The sequence below is a fragment of the Salvelinus alpinus genome, chromosome 2 (assembly GCF_045679555.1).
Source record: "Salvelinus alpinus chromosome 2, SLU_Salpinus.1, whole genome shotgun sequence".
Taxonomy (NCBI): domain Eukaryota; kingdom Metazoa; phylum Chordata; class Actinopteri; order Salmoniformes; family Salmonidae; genus Salvelinus; species Salvelinus alpinus.
Genome location: NC_092087.1, coordinates 108143041 through 108167370, shown reverse-complemented (window position 1 = coordinate 108167370; position 24330 = coordinate 108143041). Strand labels below are relative to the sequence as shown.

Here is a 24330-nt window from a genome sequence, read left to right as displayed (position 1 = left end):
GTTTTTAGAAAAGCCTCGTAGGCTCTGAGTGTATATTCCTGTGTGGAGGTGTAAACAGGGCCGAGTCAGGAGGCTCTGAGTGTGTATTCCTGTGTGGAGGTGTAAACAGGGCCGAGTCAGGAGGCTCTGAGTGTGTATTCCTTTATTTTCCCAGTATTAGAAGAGTTGCTAGATTTATTGAATAAACCTTTTTCCATAAAGTTAGTGAACCAAGGTGGCTGATTAGCTGTAGATTATACGTCAGTGGCAGAATCACCTGAAAGACGCACATCGCCATCTGCTGACTGGAGTTGGTATCACAGCTGAGAAAATACTTTCAGACAAAAAGCTAAATAGCGACTGCCTCTAAAAACCACCTTTGAAAACGGGCGATGTGGCATCAGAAACATTTATTATAGTGTAAAAATGTACTACAAAGTTAATGTGAATTAATATTTGGAAAACAATTTACCAAACTTAACACATTACAAAATTGCAACATTTCTGCAGACATGTCAGACCATAATAAATAATACATTTACTTTGTATAGTGCTTTTCATGAAATTTAAAATATATAAAATAGTGATGTACAATAAAAACAACATACATTAAAAATGAATCATAGGTAAACTAACAATATTGTAGACTTGATGCTAAATACAGATTTTTCAGCTTTAGTGTGTACATCGTATCCACTTAGTTATGTTAGGAAGTTTGCCATCTTTATGACCGACCCTGGTAACTTCACCCCAACTTATCTTATCCCCAGAACACAGTAGCATAACAACATAAGTGTTTTTCTGACATTCTGGGCAAATTTATGGGCAAATGTCCCATGGGGACGTCCTCGAGGGAGTGGATGTTCTCCCCATCAAAGGCCAGCGGGATTTCACTCTCACGGTGAAATGGATTTCCACCGATGTGCAGTAAAGGAGTGAAGAGCGGTGAAATATGTCAACAAAAGTAAGAAAAGATTAATACACATACAATTAACAAAGAACATAACAAATGTTCCCATGAAGATTCAGTTTGTATTTGTAACAGTATTACTTTAGACCGTCCCCACGAGCGCGAACAAGGGACCCTCTGCACACATCAACTGCGGCCCTTGCAGAGAAAGGGGAAACACTACTTCTAGGTTTCAGAGCAAGTGACGTAACTGATTGAAACGCTGTTAGCGCGTACCCGCTAACTAGCTAGCCATTTCACATCCGTTACATATTGACAGCTATGTAGGTTGAATGTACACTTCAAATGCAGCTGTCCTACAACAGATCTGTACCTTCTTCTTGATCCCAATTGCATTGTGTCCATGTTCTGTCTTATAAGAATTTCAAAGGAAGAGAAAATGTGTCAAAGAATAGTCTTACAAGCATTAAAATATATATATATAAAATAAATATTGAAAGATAAATGGCATCGACATACAATTGATTGTAAATTAGAAGAACATATTGGAGAAAGCACTAGCCAATACAGTACTGCCATACAGTAACAGTACTGCCATACAGGCCTAATATACCATTTCAAGATATCTTTGTTCACAAATTGTTTAATTTGCTGTTTGGGGTTTTAGGCTGGGTTTCTGTACAGCACTTCGAGATATTAGCTGATGTACGAAGGGCTATATAAAATAAACTTGATTTGATTTGATTTAATATTTTATCAGGCTGACTTGAAAGATTATATGCAACATTTTGCTGCGTGGCAATACTGTGTTTGGATTCTGAAGGGCGTTTATACAAAAGAGGTAGTCTAGACACTGTATTAATACCATTATGCATTTGAATCCCATCTACAGCTTCCATCTAAGATATTAATTTCCCTCCACAAGGGGGCGGACATGTAACGTTTCCAAAATGGGACAGTATTGTACATGTAACGTTTCCAAAATGGGATAGTATTGTACATGTAACGTTTCCAAAATGGGATAGTATTGTACATGTAACGTTTCCAAAATGGGATAGTATTGTACATGTAACGTTTCCAAAATGGGATAGTATTGTACATGTAACGTTTCCAAAATGGGATAGTATTGTACATGTAACGTTTCCAAAATGGGATAGTATTGTACATGTAACGTTTCCAAAATGGGATAGTATTGTCCATGTAACGTTTCCAAAATGGGATAGTATTGTCCATGTAACGTTTCCAAAATGGGATAGTATTGTCCATGTAACGTTTCCAAAATGGGATAGTATTGTCCATGTAACGTTTCCAAAATGGGATAGTATTGTCCATGTAACGTTTCCAAAATGGGATAGTATTGTCCATGTAACGTTTCCAAAATGGGATAGTATTGTCCATGTAACGTTTCCAAAATGGGATAGTATTGTCCATGTAACGTTTCCAAAATGGGATAGTATTGTCCATGTAACGTTATGCCCCCTTGTGAGTTAATAGTATTGCATGCTGTAGCAGGCTATATAAAGAGGAAGACCTCCATTGACGATTCAGTTCGTTGTAACATCGTCTGGACAGGTCACCGTCCTTAGTTAGTTAGTTAGTTAGTTAACGTTAGCTAGTTCATTATCACAAAAGTGAGAACTGCTCTAGATTGGAAACTTACGTTAATGAGTGTAAAGCCATGTTGGCTTTATGGAAACGATATACAATATATGGGAAAGAATATAGTTGAGGGAAATAATCCAAACCTAGTTCTGCCTAGTTAGGACATAACGTTAGCTAGCTAGATAACGGTACTGTACTGTAGCTCATACAACGCCGACGGTCAAACCCGGCTTTCTAATATTTACGGTAATTAGCTATAGTAACGTTATGGAAGCTATTCACAGAAAACCATTGTCTTCGTTATTCATTATTAGTATGTTATATTATAATAATAAATTATTTCGAGACATATTCATAGCCAAACATCAACCCAACTTAACCTTTTTAACTGTTGTCGCACCCAAACTTGTCACCATCGTTTTCAGTTGTAATTGTGAAGTTCCCGGAAGAAGTCCAGCAACAACGGAGGTTCCTCGATGAACCCACCTTCTAACAAGTTCTTTGAAGAACCTTTTGGGGCTGTTTTTCATTGACCAAGAACCCTACGGTTCTTAGGGGATCCGAGAACAACTCCAGTTGAACCCTTCATTTTTAGAGTTGTAGTTGGCTCTATTTACTCTCAGATGCAAAACATGATGATTAGCATCAACGATCAAGTCAGCTGCTGCTGCTCCAATACAGTATGAGGTGAGACGTTGAACTGATGTTGAACTGGGCAGTCAGCTGCTGCTGCTCCAATACAGTATGAGGTGAGACGGTGAACTGATGTTGAACTAGGCAGTCAGCTGCTGCTGCTTCAATAGAGTATGAGGTGAGACGGTGAACTGATGTTGAACTGGGCAGTCAGCTGCTGCTGCTCCAATACAGTATGAGGTGAGACGGTGAACTGATGTTGAACTAGGCAGTCAGCTGCTGCTGCTCCAATACAGTATGAGGTGAGAAGGTGAACTGATGTTGAACCGGGCAGTCAGCTGCTGCTGCTCCAATACAATATGAGGTGAGACGGTGAACTGATGTTGAACCGGGCAGTCAGCTGCTGCTGCTCCAATACAGTATGAGGTGAGACGGTGAACTGATGTTGAACCGGGCAGTCAGCTGCTGCTGCTCCAATACAGTATGAGGTGAGATGGTGAACTGACGTTGAACCGGGCAGTCAGCTGCTGCTGCTCCAATAAAGTATGAGGTGAGATGGTGAACTGACGTTGATCTGGGCAGTCAGCTGCTGCTGCTCCAATACAGTATGAGGTGAGACGGTGAACTGACGGTGAACCGGGCAGTCAGCTGCTGCTGCTCCAATACAGTATGAGGTGAGATGGTGAACTGACGTTGAACTGGGCAGTCAGTCATTCATTCTGTACTATGAGTCTGGTCTAACATTGTTACTGCACATTGTGGTGGAAATTCTAACCAATCAGGAAAGACTTTATCATTTCTTCAAACTATCAACCTTTATTTGATAAGAATTGCAATAATGTAGCTGGTCAGCCCTACACTCTGAGGTGGAAGGCCGAGAGCTCGATGACACAAGGAGTTCAGAAGCCTTATATAGTCAAACTATCTTGTGCATATAGAAAACACGTGATCTTGGTATGTGTCCGTGTGTGGAGAACGAGACACAGACTAACTGTGAATTGGTCGTCTCATTCTGTAGCAACAGCTAGTTATTCTAGTTTTCCAGTGAGGTGTCAAAACAACAGGAAATCACTCTAGACACAGTTCCTCTGAAGTAGATCAACGATTCCCTGAATTTTGGCAAGCAAGCGCCTTTGGCCTGTCTGCCCAGAGGGTGTGTCTAGAACTAGTCTAGAGATAAATCAGATCCAGCCTGAACTGTGTGATGTAGTAGGGAGTTGTAGTTTCTCTAGAGATAAATCAGATCCAGACTGAACTGTGTGATGTAGTAGGGAGTTGTAGTTTCTCTAGAGATAAATCAGACCCAGACTGAACTGTGTGATGTAGTAGGGGGTTGTAGTTTCTCTAGAGATAAATCAGATCCAGACTGAACTGTGTGATGTAGTAGGGAGTTGTAGTTTCTCTAGAGATCAATCAGACCCAGACTGAACTGTGTGATGTAGTAGGGAGATGTAGTTTCCAACAGGCCAATATTCAACATAGTTTAGCTCATAAAACGTAATTAACTACAATGACCATAATCCATTGCGTGCCTACTTGTCTTGTCTAGCATTTCACTACAATAACATCTGACTGTGACCTATAACATTTGATTTATGAAGGTAATGTGTGTAAAATGTACTTTTCCCCACATCTCTTTATATTGCTTATGCATATTCGGTGGCCTGACTGCGTCAAAGGCCCATCCTGGTAGATCTGAACCTAATGCAGCTTGGAGTGATCGGATGACAGAAGTCACATTTAGGTGCCAGGTGTAACTGAGGCCATAGATGCATCATATCCATTACTTTGAGTGTTTTATATAATATAACTAAATGTGTTTCTTTCTGTGTTGCAGGGGCAGTCATGAAATGGAACAGCAAGGCCACAGAACATGACATAATAAGCAGAGCTGTGGGAGACCACCTCAAGCCCCTGGTAGAGCCGGGGGTGGTGTTTACCACTCCACCACACCTTCAGCAGGCAGGAAAAGTGATACTGTTTTTCATACTAAGATGGACCAAGAGTCTGTTGATTGGTCAGTCATTGGATTCATTTGTTGAAATCAAATCAAGCTTTATTTATACAGCACATTTCAGACATGGATGCAACACAATGGCTTCTCAGGAAAAAACAATGAAAATAAACAGGAATATTTAGTACACAAACATAAGAGGATAAAAAACAATAATACCAACTTAAAGACTAATGAGCATCCTAAGGAAATGCCATTGATTAAAATATAAAAATATCCAATCCAAAAATATAAGCTTGTTTTTTAAGATGGGCTCTGAAAGTCACTATGGGGTGTCCAATGAAAGTTGACTAGTAACAACAACTGGGACCTCAAAGACACCCACTAAATCTGCCCAAGAAGAGGCAAATTGATTGATTAAGATGTTAATATATTCAACCCAAAATATAACTTGTTTTTTAGGAGGGGCTCTGATAGACACTATGGAGGTGTCCAGTCATTATGGGGTGGCCAATGAAAGTTGACTAGTGTTAGGAATTTTGTTAATAAATAATTAAAACAATTTCTAGCTTTAGATAAAACTATAACTAATTGAACTCTGCACGCCTGGTGAAAAGAGATTTGTGTTGTGGGTCATAAAATAAGCAGAAAGGGTCGTTAAACTATGGTTGAACTGACCCAACTGGCCCTGAGGTGTTTAGATAAGGCTGTGGGTAACTTTTTAGGTCTTCCATTATCTTGAGTTGTCTGCTAAAGTGGTAATAAATTATAGTGAGCCTTCAGGAGAATAGATTATATTGTGTCATGTGTGTGCGCTGGGAAGTTGTAATGAACTTTTGAACCTGTTTTCTATTAGTCAGGACAAGGAGACTTATTCTGTAACCTATGACGTCATATATTGTATATAAACCTGTTGTTTATGATCAAATGGTAGCGTGCTCCGAGAGTAAACACTATTATCTAATTTTAATAAGACTGTATCCTGTCTAATTTATGTTAATAAGTATCTTACAAACAACAACTAGTAACAAGAACTGGGACATAAAAGACACCCACCATGAGACCCACTAAATTTGCCCAAGAAGAGGCAAACAAAAGAAAAACCCACAACAAACTTAAAGACAGAAAGTGGAACAACTAAAGGTGTTGACTCTCCACATCTATCAAGACAACTGGAGCACTGGGCCAGACACTCTTAAATAGAACCTGGACCAGCTCAGGTGAAACACCTTCCCACTAACGAGATGGACAAGCCAGCACAGGTGTAACACATACAGACTAACGAGGTGACACCAATCAGTGCACCCTACATGCTAACGAGCTATACGTGCTGATATCCAACCTCAAAACATAAATGGAAAAACCAAAGACTGTAACACCTTCCCCCTTAAGACAACAAATATATCCTATATTTTTGTTGGACAACAGAAAACAATTTCCATTTCACATTATCAACTACAATGCTTCACCAATACAATATAAACATGGTGTCTACTGGCTGTCAACAATTAAAAACAAGAAAAAATATATAATTTTTTCCCACAAGCTTCTAGAACTCTCGTCCACTTGGAACGAGCCCAAGCAAAACTCATCTCCAATACTCCGTGCAGTCATCTCCGTGCAGTCAAAATAAATTGTGATCCATGGCAACTCACTGGCTAAACGCAAAACACAAATCTTTTTGACTGCCCACCCTTGAGATAATCAGCAACCAAGTTGTCCTTACCACACGGACATGTCTGATTTCAAGAGGAAACTCCTGCGATATCCGTAGTAACTTTCCACCTCACTGCGGAGCTTCTCTCTCTTTTCAGGGTTCACTCGATAGGCATGTTGTTGGATCGGGGCCCCCAATGTCATGCTCTAGTACATTTGGGTTAGCACATCTGAGAATGAATCCTGATATTCTAAAAGCAGGGCAACATTGTCAATATAATTGTACCAAACAATTGTCAGTTGGTTGCATGAATAAATATCATTACTAAATGCTACATGAAATGTAAATATGAAATATTTGATTGCATAGTCATATTTTCAACGTCTTTTCAATGACATTTTGCTAGGTGGGATAGCCCAATGTCAAAACACAGTTTTAAAGTGTCAAAATCAATAACCAATTTGCAGAAACAGTTTGGGATAAATTGAAAACCTAAACATAACATGTGCTATTTACACAAACATCTGCCACAATAATCGTTTAAAAAAAAGCACCTTATAAATTGCACAAGCACCAAAAATGCTGCTGTTTTGACAAGTAATCACTGATCACTGATATCGATTAGGGGGAAATCAGGTTGTAGGTGCTGTTGAAACTGTCAACTAAAAAAACACATGGAAATGGGAGATATCTTTTATCTCACTGATTAGAGGACAACATGCAGAAGACAGTCAGCTACATTCTGGAGTGACGCATTTAAATTTAGGGGTCGCTAAACAAAGGAACGCAACACTTATTTGTCATCACTCATCGATATAATGCTAAAATCATTTGTGCGAGAGGAGGGAGATGAGGTTGCACGTCCTGTTAAAACTAACAGCTCAAAAACCACCCGAATCTGGGAATAATGTGTACATCCCTGGTTAGAGGACAATTTGTAGAAAACAGCTTGCTACATTTTGAAGTGTTGCATTTTTATTCAAGTGGGTCACCAACGTGGTAAGTTTAACAACTCTTTTTGTTACTGACTTTGTTAAATCACATAAATAGTACTCTTCCAATTCAGAGCCTGGTTTTTCCCCCTGAGGCTAATATCCATATCATGTTGAAATCAATAGAACAGGGGACAAACATTTAGGGTTCTACATTGTGACATCATTAAAATACTCCTTCTACATTGGTAAAAATATTCTACATTGTGACATCATTTCATTGATATCATGAAACAACCCCATGTATTTTATGATGTTTGATCAGATATCTTTTATCAGAGTATCTCTTCCCACATTGATTACAGCTATGCGGTTTCTCTCCTGTGTGTGTTCTCTGGTGTACAGTCAGTTCCCCAGATGTAACAAAACTCTTCCCACATTGACGGCAGCTATAAGGTTTCTCTCCTGTGTGTGTTCTCTGGTGTATCTTCAGTCCCCCAGATTGAACAAAACTCTTCCCACATTGAGAACAGCTAAAAGGTTTCTCTCCTGTGTGTATTCTCTGGTGAAGAGTCAGACTGCTAGACCCAGTAAAACTCTTCCCACATTCATCACAGCTATATGGGTTCTCTCCTGTGTGTGTTTTCTGGTGTGATATCAGGCTACTTAGCTTAGTAAAACTCTTCCCACATTGATCACGGATATAAGATTTCTCTCCTGTGTGTGTCCTCTGGTGTAATATCAGGCTGCTTGAATGAGTCAAACTCTTCCCACAATGAGTACAGCTATAACGTTTCTCTCCTGTGTGTGTTCTCTGGTGACGAGTCAGATTGCTCGACCTAGCAAAACTCTTCCCACATTCATCACAGCTGTATAGTTTCTCTCCCGTGTGTATTCTCCGGTGTGATATCAGGGTGCTTACGTGAGTAAAACTCTTCCCACATTGATCACAGCTATAAGGTTTCTCTCCTGTGTGTATTCTCTGGTGTGATATCAGGTTGCTTAGCTGAATAAAACTCTTCCCACATTGATCACAGCTATAAGATTTATCTCCTGTGTGTGTTCTCTGGTGCACTGTCAGCTCTCCAGATTGGCCAAAACTCTTCCCACAGTGATCACAGCTAAAAGGTTTATCTCCTGTGTGTATTCTCTGGTGTTGAGTCAGATGGTCAGATCGACTAAAACTCTTCCCACATTGATCACAGCTATAAGGTTTCTCTCCTGTGTGTGTTCTCTGGTGCACTGTCAGCTCTCCAGATCGGCCAAAACTCTTCCCACATTGATCACAGCTATAAGGTTTCTCTCCTGTGTGTATTCTCTGGTGTACAATAAGATGGCCAGATGTAGTAAAACTCTTCCCACATTGAACACAGCTATAAGGTTTCTCTCCTGTGTGTGTTCTCTGATGAATTTTAATGCCTGCTGAAGAGGTGAATCTCTTCCCACAGTCAGAGCGGTGAATTATCTTCCCTGTGGGTCTCTGCAAGTGTTTCTTGAGGAGTTCTGATCTGGAGAAACTCTTCTCTGCCTCTTCAGCATCATGAGGTTGTTGAGGCTCCCCAAAGGATCCACGATAGTCACGTCTCTCTCCTGTGTGAATGACAAAGTTAGACAGATGGTTAAAGGCCCACAACAGCAGAAATCCACTATAAAAGGTGATGCCAACAGCGTAGCCATGATGTTGTACAACAATTGACGCCTGTAATGAATGTAATGATTATTTGACATTTGTCTTAAAATGAGCAAGAATAGTTATATATTGTCTTGTTTTCACATTAGTAGTAACATCTAAGATTGTAGACTAGAAATAAGTTATTCATGTTGTTGAAACTCTAAGCAGTGTGCCAGACGACTTTTGGTCTCCAATATAGGCCCCTTTCTGTGTTTGCTAAAATTGTATGTAGTATATCTGGTAATGAGGAAACCGATAGTTATGGATGTAGTATATCTGCCTGGAGCAAAAATGGTGAGCAAAGCTTTTAGTTTTTCACAATGTATTCTGAATGTGAATGGGGGAAAACTCAGGGGAGTAACCTCTATTTCCAGGTTGATTATGAGTACATTTCCCACTACTTTGGATTATAATTGTACGGCTCGTTTGAATGTCCTGCTTAATATAAATGTTTGCTACAGTATTAAGAATTATGTGTAATTATTGAAGAACCGCGTTAATGACAGTATACATTTGGGTGTTGATAATAAAGTTAAGATTTCTTTGTATTTCACCTTTATTTAACCAGGTAGGCCAGTCGAGAACAAGTTCTCATTTACAACTGCGACCTGGCCAAGATAAAGCAAAGCAGTGCAACAAAAAAACAACAGAGTTACATACACTTGGGATAAACAAACGTACAGTCAATAACACAATAGAAAGTCTATATACAGTGTGTGCAAATGGAGTAAGGAGGTAAGGCAATAAATAGGCCATAGTAGAGAAGTAATTACAAATTAACACTGGAGTGATAGATGTGCAGATGATGATGTGCAAGTAGAAATACTGGTGTGCAAAAGAGCAAAAAAAGTTTAAAAAAACATGGGGATGAGGTAGGTAGTTGGATGGGCTATTTACAGATGGGCTGTGTACAGCTGCAGCGATCGGTAAGCTGCTCAGATAGCTGATGCTTAAAGTTAGTGAGGGAGAGTCTCCAGCTTCAGTGATTTTTGCAAATCGTTCCAGTCATTGGCAGCAGAGAACTGGAAGGAAAGGCGGCCAAAATAGGTGTTGGCTTTGGGGATGACCAGTGAGATATACTTCCTGGAGCACGTGCTACGGGTGGGTGTTGCTATGGTGACCAGTGAGCTGAGTTAAGGCGGGGCTTTACCTAGCAAAGACTTATAGATGACCTGGAGCCAGTGGGTTTGGAGACGAATATGTAGCGAGGGCCAGCCGACGAGAGCAGTGGTATATGGGGCTTTGGTGACAAAACGGATGGCACTGTGATAGACTGCATCCAGTTTGCTGTGTAGAGTGTTGGAGGCTATTTTGAAAATTACATCACCGAAGTCAAGGATCGGTAGGATAGTCAGTTTTACGAGGGTATGTTTGGCAGTGTGAGTGAAGGAGGCTTTGTTGCGAAATAGGAAGCCAAATCTAGATTTAATTTTGGAAATGCTTAATATTAGTCTGGAAGGAGAGTTTACAGTCTAGCAAGACACCTAGGTATTTATAGTTGTCCACATATTCTAAGTCAGAACCGTCCAGAGTAGTCATGCTGGACGGGCGGGTACGGGCAGCGATCGGTTGAAGGGCATACATTTAGTTTTACTAGCGTTTAAGAGCAGTTGGAGGCCACGGAAGGAGTGTTGTATGGCATTGAAGCTCGTTTGGAGGTTTGTTAACCTTTATGGGATAGGGGGCAGCATTTTCACTTTTGGATGAATAGCGTGCCCAGAGTGAACTGCCTCCTACTCTGTCCCAGATGCTAATATATGCATATTATTATTAGTATTGGATAGAAAACACTCATATGTCCAAATAGCCACTTGTTGTTAGCGTGTTCAGCCCAGTAATCCATCTTCATGAGACGCAGGCACATCGTCCAGACAAAAACTCGAGAAGTTCCGTTACAGTCCTTTAGAAACATGTAAAACGATGTATGGAATCAATCTTTAGGATGTTTTTAACCTTTAGGGGCCACGGGTGCCGCTAGCGGCACTCCTCCCACATTCCACTGAAAAGGCAGAGCGGCAAATTAAAAAAAAACATTTTTTTTAAAATATTTAACTTTCACACATTAACAAGTCCAATACAGCATATGAAAAGGTACACATCTTGTGAATCAAGCCAACATGTCCGATTTTTAAAATGTTTTACAGGGAAGACAAAATATGTAAATCTATTACACCACTTTTCTACCTCCATCAGTGTTTTACTCCATCACCAGCTATCACTAATTCGACCAAATAAAGATATATATATAGCCACTAACCAAGAAACAACTTCATAAGATGACAGTCTGATAACATATTTATTGTATAGCATATGTTTTTTTTTTTAAATGTGCATATTTATGGTATAAATCATAAATTACATTTCAGCTACAATCAGAAATTGCACCGAAAGCAGCCATAACATTTACAGACACCAACGTCAAATAACTAATTACTCATCATAAAACATATCTGAGAAATACATACTGTGCAGCAATTGAAAGACAGGATTCTTGTGATTCCAGACAATATTTCAGATTTATTAAATGTTTTATAGCGAAAACAAAATGTAGCGCTAAATTAGCATAGCCACGCCAGCCAGAACCAGCTGGGCGCCCACGACCAGTTCACATGCACACCGATATATGAAAAAGCATTATAAATTGGATCTTACTTTTGCTGAAATTTCATCAGAATGTTGATCAAGATGTCCTTAGTCCAGATGAGTCGTTCATTACATTCAGAATGGTACCTTTCCCACTTCATTTAGCATGGGTACTAGTCGCGTGGCACGGATCTCTCCAAGTAAACAAAGTCACACGACGGAACACGACAAAACTCCCTAAAAAATTCAAATAATCTGATTAAACTATATTGAAAAAACATACATTACGATGATATGGTCTCATTTATCAAATCAAATCCGAGCCGGAGATAGTTGACATCCGAAACGGCAGCAAAACAAAACACAATCTCTCTTCAAAGTCGCACACTTCAGACTTCCGGAAATGGACGGTCACGTCAAAGAAATAGGTCTTATTTCACGTCAGAACAAGATAAACACAAAATTTCTCCTCTGACGTCCTCTTGACACCCAGAGGAAGGCGTGTGAGGTGTGTTTCGGGTCATAGGTGGCATGACCATGTATAGGCAGAGCGTTGAAGCGAGCATAGACATCTTGCATTCTACTTCCTGCTCAGGGAAAGTGCTGCCAAATGACTTGTGTTCAACTCAGAGAAAAAATTCAAACGTTTTTAGAAACTAGAGGTTGTTTTCTATCCAATGGTACTAAAAATATGCATATTGTACTAGCAAGAATTGAGTACGAGGCCGTTTAAAAATCATACGATTTTCAGCAAAAGTGAAAATATCACCCCTTGTCCCCAACAGGTTAACTTCTTGGTGACAGGAGGGCAGTATTGAGTAGCTTGGATGAATAAGGTGCCCAGAGTAAACTGCCTGCTACTCTGTCCCAGATGCTAATATATGCATATTATTACTAGTATTGGATAGAAAACACTCTGAAGTTTCTAAAACTGTTTGAATGATGTCTGTGAGTATAACAGAACTCATATGGCAGGCAAAAACCTGAGACAAATCCAACCAGGAAGTGGGAAATCTGAGGTTTGTAGTTTTTTAAAGCTTGGCTTACCGAATACACATTGAGATATGGATAAAGTTGCACTTCCTACGGCTTCCACTAGATGTCAACCGTCTTTAGAAACTTGAATGAGGCTTCTACTATAAAGGAGGGGCTCATGAGACCTCTTTGAGTCAGTGGTCTGGCAGAGTGCCTTGGTCTCATGACGCGCACTCCCGACAGAGTTACCTCTAGTTCCAGTGCTTTTCTTCAGACAAAGGAATTCTCCGGTTGGAACATTATTGATGTTTTATGTTAAGTGTCCAAAGTGTCCAAAGAAAGGCCAGATGTATACAGAATGGTGTCGTCTGCATAAAGGTGGATCAAGGAATCACCCGCAGCAAGAGCAACATCGTTGGTATATACAGAGAAAAGAGTTAGCCCGAGAATTGAACCCTGTGGTACCCCCATAGAGACTGCCAGAAGTCCATACAACAGGCCCTCCGATTTGACACACTGAACTCTATCTGAGAAGTAGTTGGTGAACCAGGCGAGTCAGTCATTTGAGAAACCAAGGCTATTGAGTCTGCCGATAAGAATACGGTGATTGACAGAGTCGAAAGCCTTGGCCAGGTTGATGAAGACAGTGACAGAGTACTGTCTTTTATTGATGGCGGTTATGATATTGTTTAGTACCTTGAGTGTGGATGAGGTGCACCCGTGACCAGCTCGGAAACCGGATTGCACAGCGGAGAAGGTACGGACAGATTCGAAATGGTCAGTGATCTGTTTGTTAACTTGGCTTTCGGAGACTTTAGAAAGGAAGGACAGGATGGATATAGGTATGTAACAGTTTGGGTATAGAGTGTCACCCCCTTTGAAGAGGTTGAACAGACTAGTAATCAGGGTTGCAACAAAGGCGGCGGATAATTTTAGAAAGAGGGTCCAGATTGTCTAGCCCAACTGATTTGTATGGGTCCAGGTTTTACAGCTCTTTCAGAACATCAGCTATCTGGATTTGGGTGAAGGAGAAGGAGAAGCTGGGGAGGCTTGGGCAAGTAGCTGCGGGGGAGCTGTTGGCTGGGGTTGGGGTAGCCAGGAGGAAAGCATGGCCAGCCGTAGAGAAATGCTTATTGAAATTATCGATTATCGTGGATTTATCGGTGGTGACAGTGTTTCCTAGCCTCAGTGCAGTGGGCAGCTGGGAGGAGGTGCTCTTATTCTCCATGGACTTTACAGTGTCCCAGAACTTTTTGGACTGACTGTGTGTATTGGTTCCTGACTTCTCTGAAAAGTTGCATATCGCGGGGACTATTCGATGCTAGTGCAGTACGCACTATGTTTTTGTGCTGGTTTTTGTGCAGTCAGGGCAGTCAGGTCTGGGCAGTCAGGTCTGGAGTGAACCAAGGGCTATATCTGTTCTTAGTTCTACATTTTTTGAAAGGGGCATGCTCATTTAAGGTGGTGAGGAAATCACTTTTAAAGAACAACCAGATATCCTCTACTGACGGGATGAGGTCAATATCCTTCCAGGATACCCGGGCCAGGTCGATTAGAAAGGCCTGCTCGCAGAAGTGTTTTAGGGAGCGTTTGACAGTGATGAGGGGTGGTCTTTTGACCGCGAACCCATAACGGATGCAGACAATGAGGCAGTGATCTTTGAGATCCTGATTGAAAACAGCAGAGGTGTATTTGGAGGGCAAGTTGGTCAGGATAATATCTATGAGGGTGCCCATGTTTACAGATTTAGGGTTGTACCTGGTGGGTTCCTTGATAATTTGTGTGAGATTGAGGGCATCTAGCTTGGATTGTAGGAAGGCCAGGGTGTTAAGCATATCCCAGTTTAGGTCACCTAACAGAACTAACTCTGAAGATAGATGGGGGGGCAATCAATTCACATATGGTGTCCAGGGCACAGCTGGGAGCTGAGGGGGGTCTACAACAGGCGGCAACAGTGAGAGACATTTCAGGAGAGATTCATTTTTTAAATTAGAAGCTCGAACTGTTTGGGCATAGACCTGGAAAGTATGAAAGAACTTTACAGGCCATCTCTGCAGTAGATTGCAACTCCTCCCCCTTTGGCAGTTCTATCTTGACGGAGAATGTTGTCGTTCGGGATGGACATTTCCGAATTTTTGATAGCCTTCCAAAGCCAGGATTCAGACACGGCAAGGACATCAAGGTTGGCGGAGTGTGCTAAAGCAGTGAGTAAAACAAACTTAGGGAGGAGGCTTCTGATGTTAACATGCATGAAACCAAGGCTTTTACGGTTACAGAAGTCAACAAATGAGGGTGCCTGGGGACACACAGGGCCTGGGTTTACCTCCACATCACCCGAGGAACAGAGGAGTAGGATGAGGGCACGGCTAAAGGCTATCAGAACTGGTTGTCTAGTGCGTTGGGAACAGAGAATAAAAGGAGCAGATTTCTGGGCGTGGTAGGATAGATTCAAGGCATAATGTACAGACAGGGATATGGTAGAGTGTTGGTACAGTAGAGGTAAACCTAGGCATTGAGTGACGATAAGAGAGGTTGCATCTCTGGAGGCACCAGTAATGCTAGGTGAGGTCACCGCACGTGTGGGAGGTGTGACAAAAGAGTTCTCTGAGGCATGTTGAGTGGGACTAGGGGCTCCGCAGTAAAATAAAACAATGATAACTAAACAACAGTATACAAGGCATATTGACATTAGAGAGACATAAAGCGAGGCATAAAGCAATCACAGGTGTTGATTGGGAGAGCTAGCTAAGACAACAACGGGTAAGACAACAGTTAATCAGCTAAGACAACAACAACACGTAAAATGGCAATGAATGGGCAGAGAGGGTCAGTTAACTACACACAGGGCCTGAGTTCGAGGCTGGGGCTGACAGATAAACAAAATGGAGAACCATGACTAATGAACAGTCCAGCAGGCATCAGTTATGAAGCAAAGTAATCATAGGGTCCAGTGAACAGCAATATATGAACCAGGGAAGCCGCTAGGTAGTGATTACTACGCTAGCCGGGAGATGTGCCTGGCTCGAGGCTAACTGGTGCTAGCTTCGGGACAAGGGCGTCACCGACGTCTTGCAAAGGCCGGTTGAGGGCACATCTGACGGAATTGCGTCGGCAGACCAGTCGTGATGGATCGGCGGGGCTCTGTGTCGACAAAGGGTCCAGGCCAATTGGCAAAAGAGGTATTGTAGCTGGAGTAATTTTGCTAGCCGGGAGATGCACCTGGATCGAGGCTAACTGGTGCTAGCTTCGGTACAAGGGCGTTAGCCACTATACCCAATCCGGTGCAAAGGTCCAGAGCTCACGGCAGGAATCCGGTGATGTAGTGGCTTCTAGTCGTCTTCGTGAAGAGTCTGGGAGGCATCAGCTGTGTAGCCGAGTGATCATAGGGTCCACTGAGCAGGCCGGGAGATGAGCCTGGCTCAAGGCTAGCTTCGAGGCTGGGCCACTCGGTAGCAGCTAGCCAGCTGCGATTATCCGGTGTAATGGTCCAGAGCTTACGGCAGGAATACGGTGAGGTAGTGGAGAAAAACAGTCCGATATGCTCAGGGTTGATATCGCGTTGTGCAGACTGGCAGGTATTACCCAGGCTAAAGGCGGCTGGTGTCTGAGCTAAAAAAGGGAAAGGCCGCTAGCAGTGGCTAACAATGATTAATAGCTAGTAGCTAATTAGCTGGTTAGCTTCTGATGGAGGTTCTAGCTATAAGGTCTAAAAAATTGCAGATCCGTATCACATTGGGTGAGGCGGGTTTCCGAAAGGTATATGTAATTAAAAAATGGAAAAAGAGATTGAAATATATTGCAATATATACAAAAAAAGAAAACATTTGCAACAACAAACATGTCTTACTGCTACGCCATCTTGGATTACAAGATGTTAAAAACCATTGGATTTAGCAAACTGTGAAATTATTTAGTATTTCAGTACCTCGCTGGAAGCCCCGCCACAGGTGATGAGAGTGAGGCTTGGATTCATTCCTGTCATTCTTTAACTTCTTGAGGGCAGGGGGCAGCTTTTTCACTTTCGGGAAAAATAGCATGCCAAAATTCAACTGCTTGCTACTCATCCCCAGAATATAAGATATGCATATTATTAGTGGATTTGGATAGACAACACTCTGAAGTTTCTGAAATTGTTTGAATCATGTCTGTGAGAATAACAGAACTTATGTAGACCCTGAGAAAAACCCTGAGGACAAACCATTCAGAATTTGTATTTCTTTGATGTCACTGTCTTTTCAAATAGATTTTTTAGAGACACCAGATTTCTAATGGACTTGCTTGCAGTTCCTACCGCTTCCACTGGATGTCACCAGTCCTTGGAAATCGGTTGAGGTTATTCCTTTGTGTAGTGAAGAAGTAGGGCTATCGTAAATGAGGGTCACATGAAGTAAATAATTTGAGAGAGTCACGTTATGAAAAAAGTTGCGTCAGATTGTTTTATTTTTGTATTGATCCCGTCCTCAAATTGATCGATTATTAACGTTTTAAAATATCTAACGTTGTATGACAAAAGCAGTCTGAAATGTTTTGGTAAATTTTACATGTAACTTTTGATATATTTTGTAGTGACTTGGCGAAAGTTGGAAGCTGTGTTTTTCTGGATGAAACGGTCCAAATAAATTGACATTTTGGATATATATCAACGGAATTAATCGAACAAAAGGACCATTTGTGATGTTTATGTGAAATATTGGAGTGCCAACAAAAGAATTTCGTCAAAGGTAAGGTATGATTTATGTTTTATTTCTGCGTTTTGTGTCGTGCTTGCAGTGTTGAAATATGCTACTCTGTTTGTTTACTGATGTGCTATCATCAGATAATAGCATCTTATGCTTTCGCCGAAAAGCCTTTTTGAAATCTGACATGTTGGCTGGATTCACAACGAGTGTAGCTTTAATTTGGTATCTTACATGTGTGATTTAATGAAAGTCTGATTTTTATATCATGTTATTTGAATATGGCGCGCTGTATTTTCCCTGGCTATTGGCCGGTGGGACGTTTGCCAGAGAAGTTAATACCGCTCTTCACCGACACAGGAAAGGGCGGGGACAAACAGGTGTTGTACCTCGTTTCCCTCCTTCAGGGAAGTGATATTATAATCAAAGTTACACTCCCTTTCAGTCATTCAACTTCGGAAAAACATATTATGGGGAAATAAAATCATTCCCCAAAGGATACTAAATGAAACGTTCCCTGGCAGACCACCCAGACCTGACCCTACAAGATGCGTCAGTTGTCAATATATTCATTGTCTTTTGTTCGAAACACTCCTGTCAATGTTGAGTAAGGAAGCACACCTAATTACACATATAGAAGTAGGACTAGTCTACATGGCCTGCACACAAATGTAGGCCTATAAATGTGCCTATTTGGGGATGTCTGGTAGTATTTCTGATTGTCTTAACGCACCACCACTAATGAGTTGTGGAGCTTCTCAAACAAAATGATGCAGCTTCTCTAATTAATTTTTTCTTCACCTCAAACAGCAGGTAAACAAAGTCTTATTAGAATCCATTACGAATGACAATAGTTGCTCAAAGTATTTGTAAATTATTTCCAGCTCTCGCCCTTTCGATAACCACTCAGCATTAAAGGGAAAAACGTAATGCTCTGATCCAGTGGAAATGTTATAAAATACCTGATTACTTCTTATCCTTGCACAAATAGACGACAGATGTGTCTGTCCAGAACTCACTGGCGCGGGAAACTGAGGGCCCAGAATATTTTATACAACGTTGCAAGTTTCGGAGGACCCAGTTGATAGTTGATAGAATGTTTCAAGTTCGTTGTTGACAGGCCATGTGCAGCCAATGGGATTTATAGGATATTTATTTTTAAATCGGGATATTTTCTACCTGCAGGCTGCAAATGTTTTTGTTTGTTGGTTTCATGTAGGCTATTTTTACATAGTTGGCAATGGCAATAAAAGTTACTTTTAGATTTGTATAATTTTCATTTAGATAGAATGTAGATTAATCACAGATAATGATGTTGAGATAAAGACTATTATAATAATTATTACTATTATAAATGAAATGAAACTGTTCCAGTAAAATGTGAATATGAAAATCCTAACTGGCACCAGATTAGTAGAAATGGTCAGAGAAATTGGCACGAAATGGAAAAGGTTGCTGACTGCTGGTGTAGCCTATTACCAGAAACTATAGGAGCATAACGACTGCTGGTGTAGTCTATTACCAGAAACTATAGGAGCATAACGACTGCTGGTGTAGTCTATTACCAGAAACTATAGGAGCATAACGACTGCTGGTGTAGCATATTACCAGAAACTATAGGAGCATAACGACTGCTGGTGTAGCCTATTACCAGAAACTATAGGAGCAAAATGACTGCTGGTGTAGTCTATTACCAGAAACTATAGGAGCATAACGACTGCTGGTGTAGCCTATTACCAGAAACTATAGGAGCATAACGACTGCTGGTGTAGCCTATTACCAGAAACTATACGAGCATAACGACTGCAGGTGTAGTCTATTACCAGAAACTATAGGAGCATAACGACCGCTGGTGTAGCCTATTACCAGAATCTATAGGAGCATAACGACCGCTGGTGTAGCCTATTACCAGAAACTATAGGAGCATAACGACTGCTGGTGTAGCCTATGACCAGAAACTATAGGAGCATAACGACTGCTGGTGTAGCCTATGACCAGAAACTATAGGAGCATAACGACTGCTGGTGTAGCCTATTACCAGAAACTATAGGAGCATAACGACTGCTGGTGTAGCCTATTACCAGAAACTATAGGAGCATAACGACTGCTGGTGTAGCCTATGACCAGAAACTATAGGAGCATAACGACTGCTGGTGTAGCCTATTACCAGAAACTATAGGAGCATAACGACTGCTGGTGTAGCCTATTACCAGAAACTATAGGAGCATAACGACTGCTGGTGTAGCCTATTACCAGAAACTACAGGAGCATAACGACTGCTGGTGTAGCCTATTACCAGAAACTATAGGAGCATAACGACTGCTGGTGTAGTCTATTACCAGAAACTATAGGAGTATAACGACTGCTGGTGTAGCCTATTACCAGAAACTATAGGAGCATAACGACTGCTGGTGTAGCCTATTACCAGAAACTATAGGAGCATAACATCAGAATTTACGAAGGCCAGCAGCAGCGGGAGGAGTAGGCTAAAGAATACGTTTTTCTGGTGGTTAGGCTATCTTGTTTCAGAGGGGTGTCATCAGTAGCCCAGAATGACAAAGTGAAAACAGAAATACCTTATTTACTTAATTATTCAGACCCTTTGCTATCAGACTTCTTATTTTTTGGCTTTATGTAGGCTATTTTTTTTACATAGTTGGCAATAAAAGTTACTTTTAGATTTGTATAATTTCATTTAGATTTAGATGGAATGTAGATTAATCACAGAATGATTTTGAGATACTATTATCAATGAAATTAAACTGTTTCAGTAAAATGTGCAAATGAAAATCATAACTGGCACCAGATCAGTAGAAATGGTAAGATACATTTGCACTCCAAATGTAGGTTGCGGACTGCTTGTGTAGCCGATTACCAGCAACGTCAGAATGTATGAAGGACAGCAAGAGGTGGTGGTTCAGGAAGAGTTTATTCTCTTCTGGTTGGGCGTTATTGATGTAATGGCATGAAAATAAACGCTGAATATTATACAATGACTTATCAACAGCTCTAACAATTTGACCCTCACAGGAAATCTTCACTGACAATTCTAGAATATACTATATAGCCTAGAAACCTGGTTAAACTATCTTTATGACATCATGGATGAATTCTGGAACATACTATATAGCCTAGAAACCTGGTTAAACTATCATTATGACATCATGGATGAATTCTAGAATATACTATATATCCTAGAAACCTGGTTAAACTATCATTATGACATCATGGATGAATTCTAGAATATACTATATATCCTAGAAACCTGGTTAAACTATCATTATGACATCATGGATGGCCAGTCCTTGTATTCATAGTGTAGTGAATTCAGGGGGTAGCCCTGGGCTGAACTCAAACCTGGGTCCAGCGACTGTCAAGCCAACACCTTATAACTGTTACACCAAGATGTCTGAACTTCTTGACGAGGTCGCTAGGTGTTGGATTACGGTTGCTACAATAGCTTTCTCTATGAATTTGAGAGTGGTTACATTTCTCCAGCCCCATCCCTCAGCTGTTTACCAAACCAAGTCTCTGGGCAGCCATTTTGTTGCTGTTTACATACTATGTTGTCCCTTTAAAAAAGCCACACAAGAATCAATCAACCAATAACAAAGCTGTAATTCCACCACTGTTTTGCTAATAAGATGATGGATGGGGGTGGAGAAATGTAACTACTTTCAAATTCATAGACAGACCTATGGATGCAAGGACGACCATCCATGATATCAACATTATAGTTTTAACCATGTTGAGGCTATACAGTGTTGATTTACATTGTTTCTAAACATTGGAGTAAAAAAAGCTTATTCTGGGTACTAATTTACATTTACATTTTAAGTCATTTAGCAGACGCTCTTATCCAGAGCGACTTACAAATTGGAAAGTTCATACATATTCATCCTGGTCCCCCCGTGGGAATTGAACCCACAACCCTGGCGTTGCAAGCGCCATGCTCTACCAACTGAGCCACACGGGACCAGACGTCATTGATACAACAGTTGAAGTAAGCTCATGAGGCATGTGTTGTGTTCTTCAAGAATCAATGGCTATAAATAAATAATTTAAAAATCAAAATATGGGATGTAGTAATTGCAGATTTCCCCTTTAACACCACACATCCTTCCAGTTCTCTGCTGCCAGTGACTGGAACGAATTTCAAAAATCGCTGAAGCTGGAGACTTATATTTCCCTCACCAACTTTAAACATCAGCTATCTGAGCAGCTAACCGATCGCTGCAGCTGTACATAGTCCTCTGTAAATAGCCCGCCCAATCTACCTACCTCATCCCCAAACTGTTTTTATTTACTTTTCTGCTCTTTTGCACACCAGTATCTCTACTTGCACATGATCATCTGCTCATTTATCACTCCAGTGTTAATCTGCTAAATTGTAATTCTTCGCTACTATGGCCTATTTATTGCCTACCTCCTCATGCCTTTTGCACACACTATATATAGACTTTCTTTTTTTCTACTGTCATTGACTTGCTTATTGTGTTATTGGCTTGTTTATTGTATGTTATTCCATGTGTAACTCTGTGTTGTTGTCTGTGTCACACTGCTTTGCTTTATCTTGGCCAGGTCGCAGTTGTAAATGTGAACTTGTTCTCAACTGGCCTACCTGGTTAAACTATCATTATGACATCATGGTCACCTGGTTAAACTATCATTATGACATCATGACATCATGGTCACCTGGTTAAACTATCATTATGACATCATGGTCACCTGGTTAAACTATCATTATGTCATCATGGTCACCTGGTTAAACTATCATTATGACATCATGGTCACCTGGTTAAATAAAAGTTATATAAAAAAACATCAGTTCAACAACTGCAGAGTTTGTTCCTCTGTTTTTAAGACAGTACTTACTAGTGTTAATCAGGGAACGGTCTCTCAAAACCATCTTATGGCTAAGTTCATCCTTAGAACCATTGGATGCCTTAAGATGCATTTGGGAAACCGGGCCCTGATATCCAGGTTCCTCTTCCTCCTCCTTTTTCGATGTGACAGTCATCTCCCTCTCCTCCTCTTTCACCCCAAAAGCTGCATCCTCCTCTTTCTCTTTCTCCTCTTCTTTTACTGTAAAATCCTCCTCCTCTTTCACTCTGAACGCGTCTTCCTCTTCTTTCACTGTAACGTCTTTCTCTTCTTTTTTCAAGGTAACAGCATCATCCTCTAATTCTTGTTTTACTGTGATATTCTCCTCTTCCTCCTCCTCTTTCACCAGAGCTTCTTTCTCCGCCCAGCAGTCCTCCTCTTCATTAACAAGAGAATAGCTTAGTGACCTCATGGTTGGAGATGTTAGCTAGCTAGGCTAATGTTAACTTAACCAGCCCGCTAGATGAATAAAAACAATACCGTTAATATGAAAATTATGAAATTAAAAGGGATAACTAACTAGACGACAGAAGTGGGTTTAAAATACAGTGGCCAATATACACTAAAGCGTCTAAAGAGCTTTATTGGTTCGTCTATTTTGTCTAGCAAGCTACCGAGGTGGCTGACTGACTGTTGATGCTGTTGAAAGAAGCGTTCCGTCCACTAGATTATACGTCACAGTAGCAGCATTGCCTTAAAGTCGCAGACCTCATCTGCTGACTGGAGTGGGTAACGCAGTTGAGTAAAATGTAAATTAAATTTTCAGACAAAAGGTAGGTAGGAATCAGGGACGTAGCTAGTCCTAAAATATTAATTAGCCCCCCCCTAAATAATTCAATATCAGTCAATATATTTTTTCTGTGATTTCTTATTTTCGTCAACCGTTCCATCGCATCTTAAACGTCTTACCGGGCCGGCACTAGGACCGGGGGAGGCTGCTGCTGCGCTAGTGACTGTTAGACTTCCTTCAGCAAATATATACTAGGAGAGAGGGGTACCCCTACACAGAACTGAACTGAATCATAGATGGCGGACAGAAATACTCGGATGGAAGCAAATGTAAGGGATTATAACGTCATAACTAATCATTCCAAAAACATGTACAGTTGACAGGAATGTTAGTTAATGTAGAGACAAACGATTATGCATTTTTTAAATCATAGTTCATTTACGAAAATCGTGATTTAGCCAGCTAGCTGACTAGCTTTATGGGTGTTGTGACATGAGTATGAAATTGTAATTCTGGTTGTTTTAGGAACTCCTGAAACAACCAGCAAACCAGGCTGTCGTTTTGGGAAACAGTGGATGTAAAGAATCTAGCTAGTTGAAGAATTTACTGCAAATTGAATGTACAATTTTGTAAGCTTGCCTTGCTGATATTTACCATGCAGATAGATGAAATCACGTAGCTAGCTATGTTCTTGCTTATTGTGCAGTGGATGATTAAAATCCCTCTATGCCCATGGATGTGTAGCTAGCTATCTAGCCGATCTGTGTATGGACCCAACCGTTTGGTATACATATTAGTTCAGAACCTAGCTATGAACCTCAGCTATCACAGCCAGTTGTATCAACTTCAAAACAGCCTGAATGACATTAATGAAGCCTATGGATTGAGTAGAATATAATATCATGTTGTGCCAAGGATGCAAGTCATATATACATGTAGTTATTACCATGCATGAGATCCCCACATTGTAGCCTGTACATTTAATATATTCACTGATCATGTACTGTACCTTGGCAAATAAATGTGCAGTTTAGGTATGAATGTCTTTGAGATGATTATTCAGTCATATCCAATACCAGGAGTATCAAATTCCAGTCTTTGAATGACACTGTGTCTTCATGTATGTATTACAATTATACACTT

At 40.7% G+C, this 24330-nt stretch overlaps 1 protein-coding gene and 1 long non-coding RNA gene across 3 annotated transcripts in view; one reads left to right on the top strand and one right to left on the bottom strand.

Annotated features, from left to right (window-relative positions):
- Positions 1-5158: 5158 nt before the first annotated feature.
- Positions 5159-24330, bottom strand: part of LOC139548080 (zinc finger protein ZFP2-like) — a 301764-nt gene continuing 282592 nt past the window's right edge. Inside the window, exons 1-2 of one of the 2 annotated variants that reach the window (XM_071357412.1) lie at positions 22449-23126; positions 5159-9257 (exon numbers count right to left, since the gene is read on the bottom strand). In XM_071357412.1, the coding sequence (XP_071213513.1) occupies positions 7954-9257; positions 22449-22869 (1725 nt within the window). In that variant the 5' untranslated portion in view covers positions 22870-23126 and the 3' untranslated portion in view covers positions 5159-7953. Of the gene's footprint in view, positions 9258-22448; positions 23127-24330 lie in introns of those variants that run through there. The other variant, XM_071357420.1, reaches the window with a different exon arrangement.
- LOC139550542 (uncharacterized) lies at positions 23482-24258 on the top strand. Its single transcript, XR_011670068.1, has 2 exons — positions 23482-23516; positions 23713-24258. It is a non-coding gene; the product is annotated as an uncharacterized lncRNA (long non-coding RNA).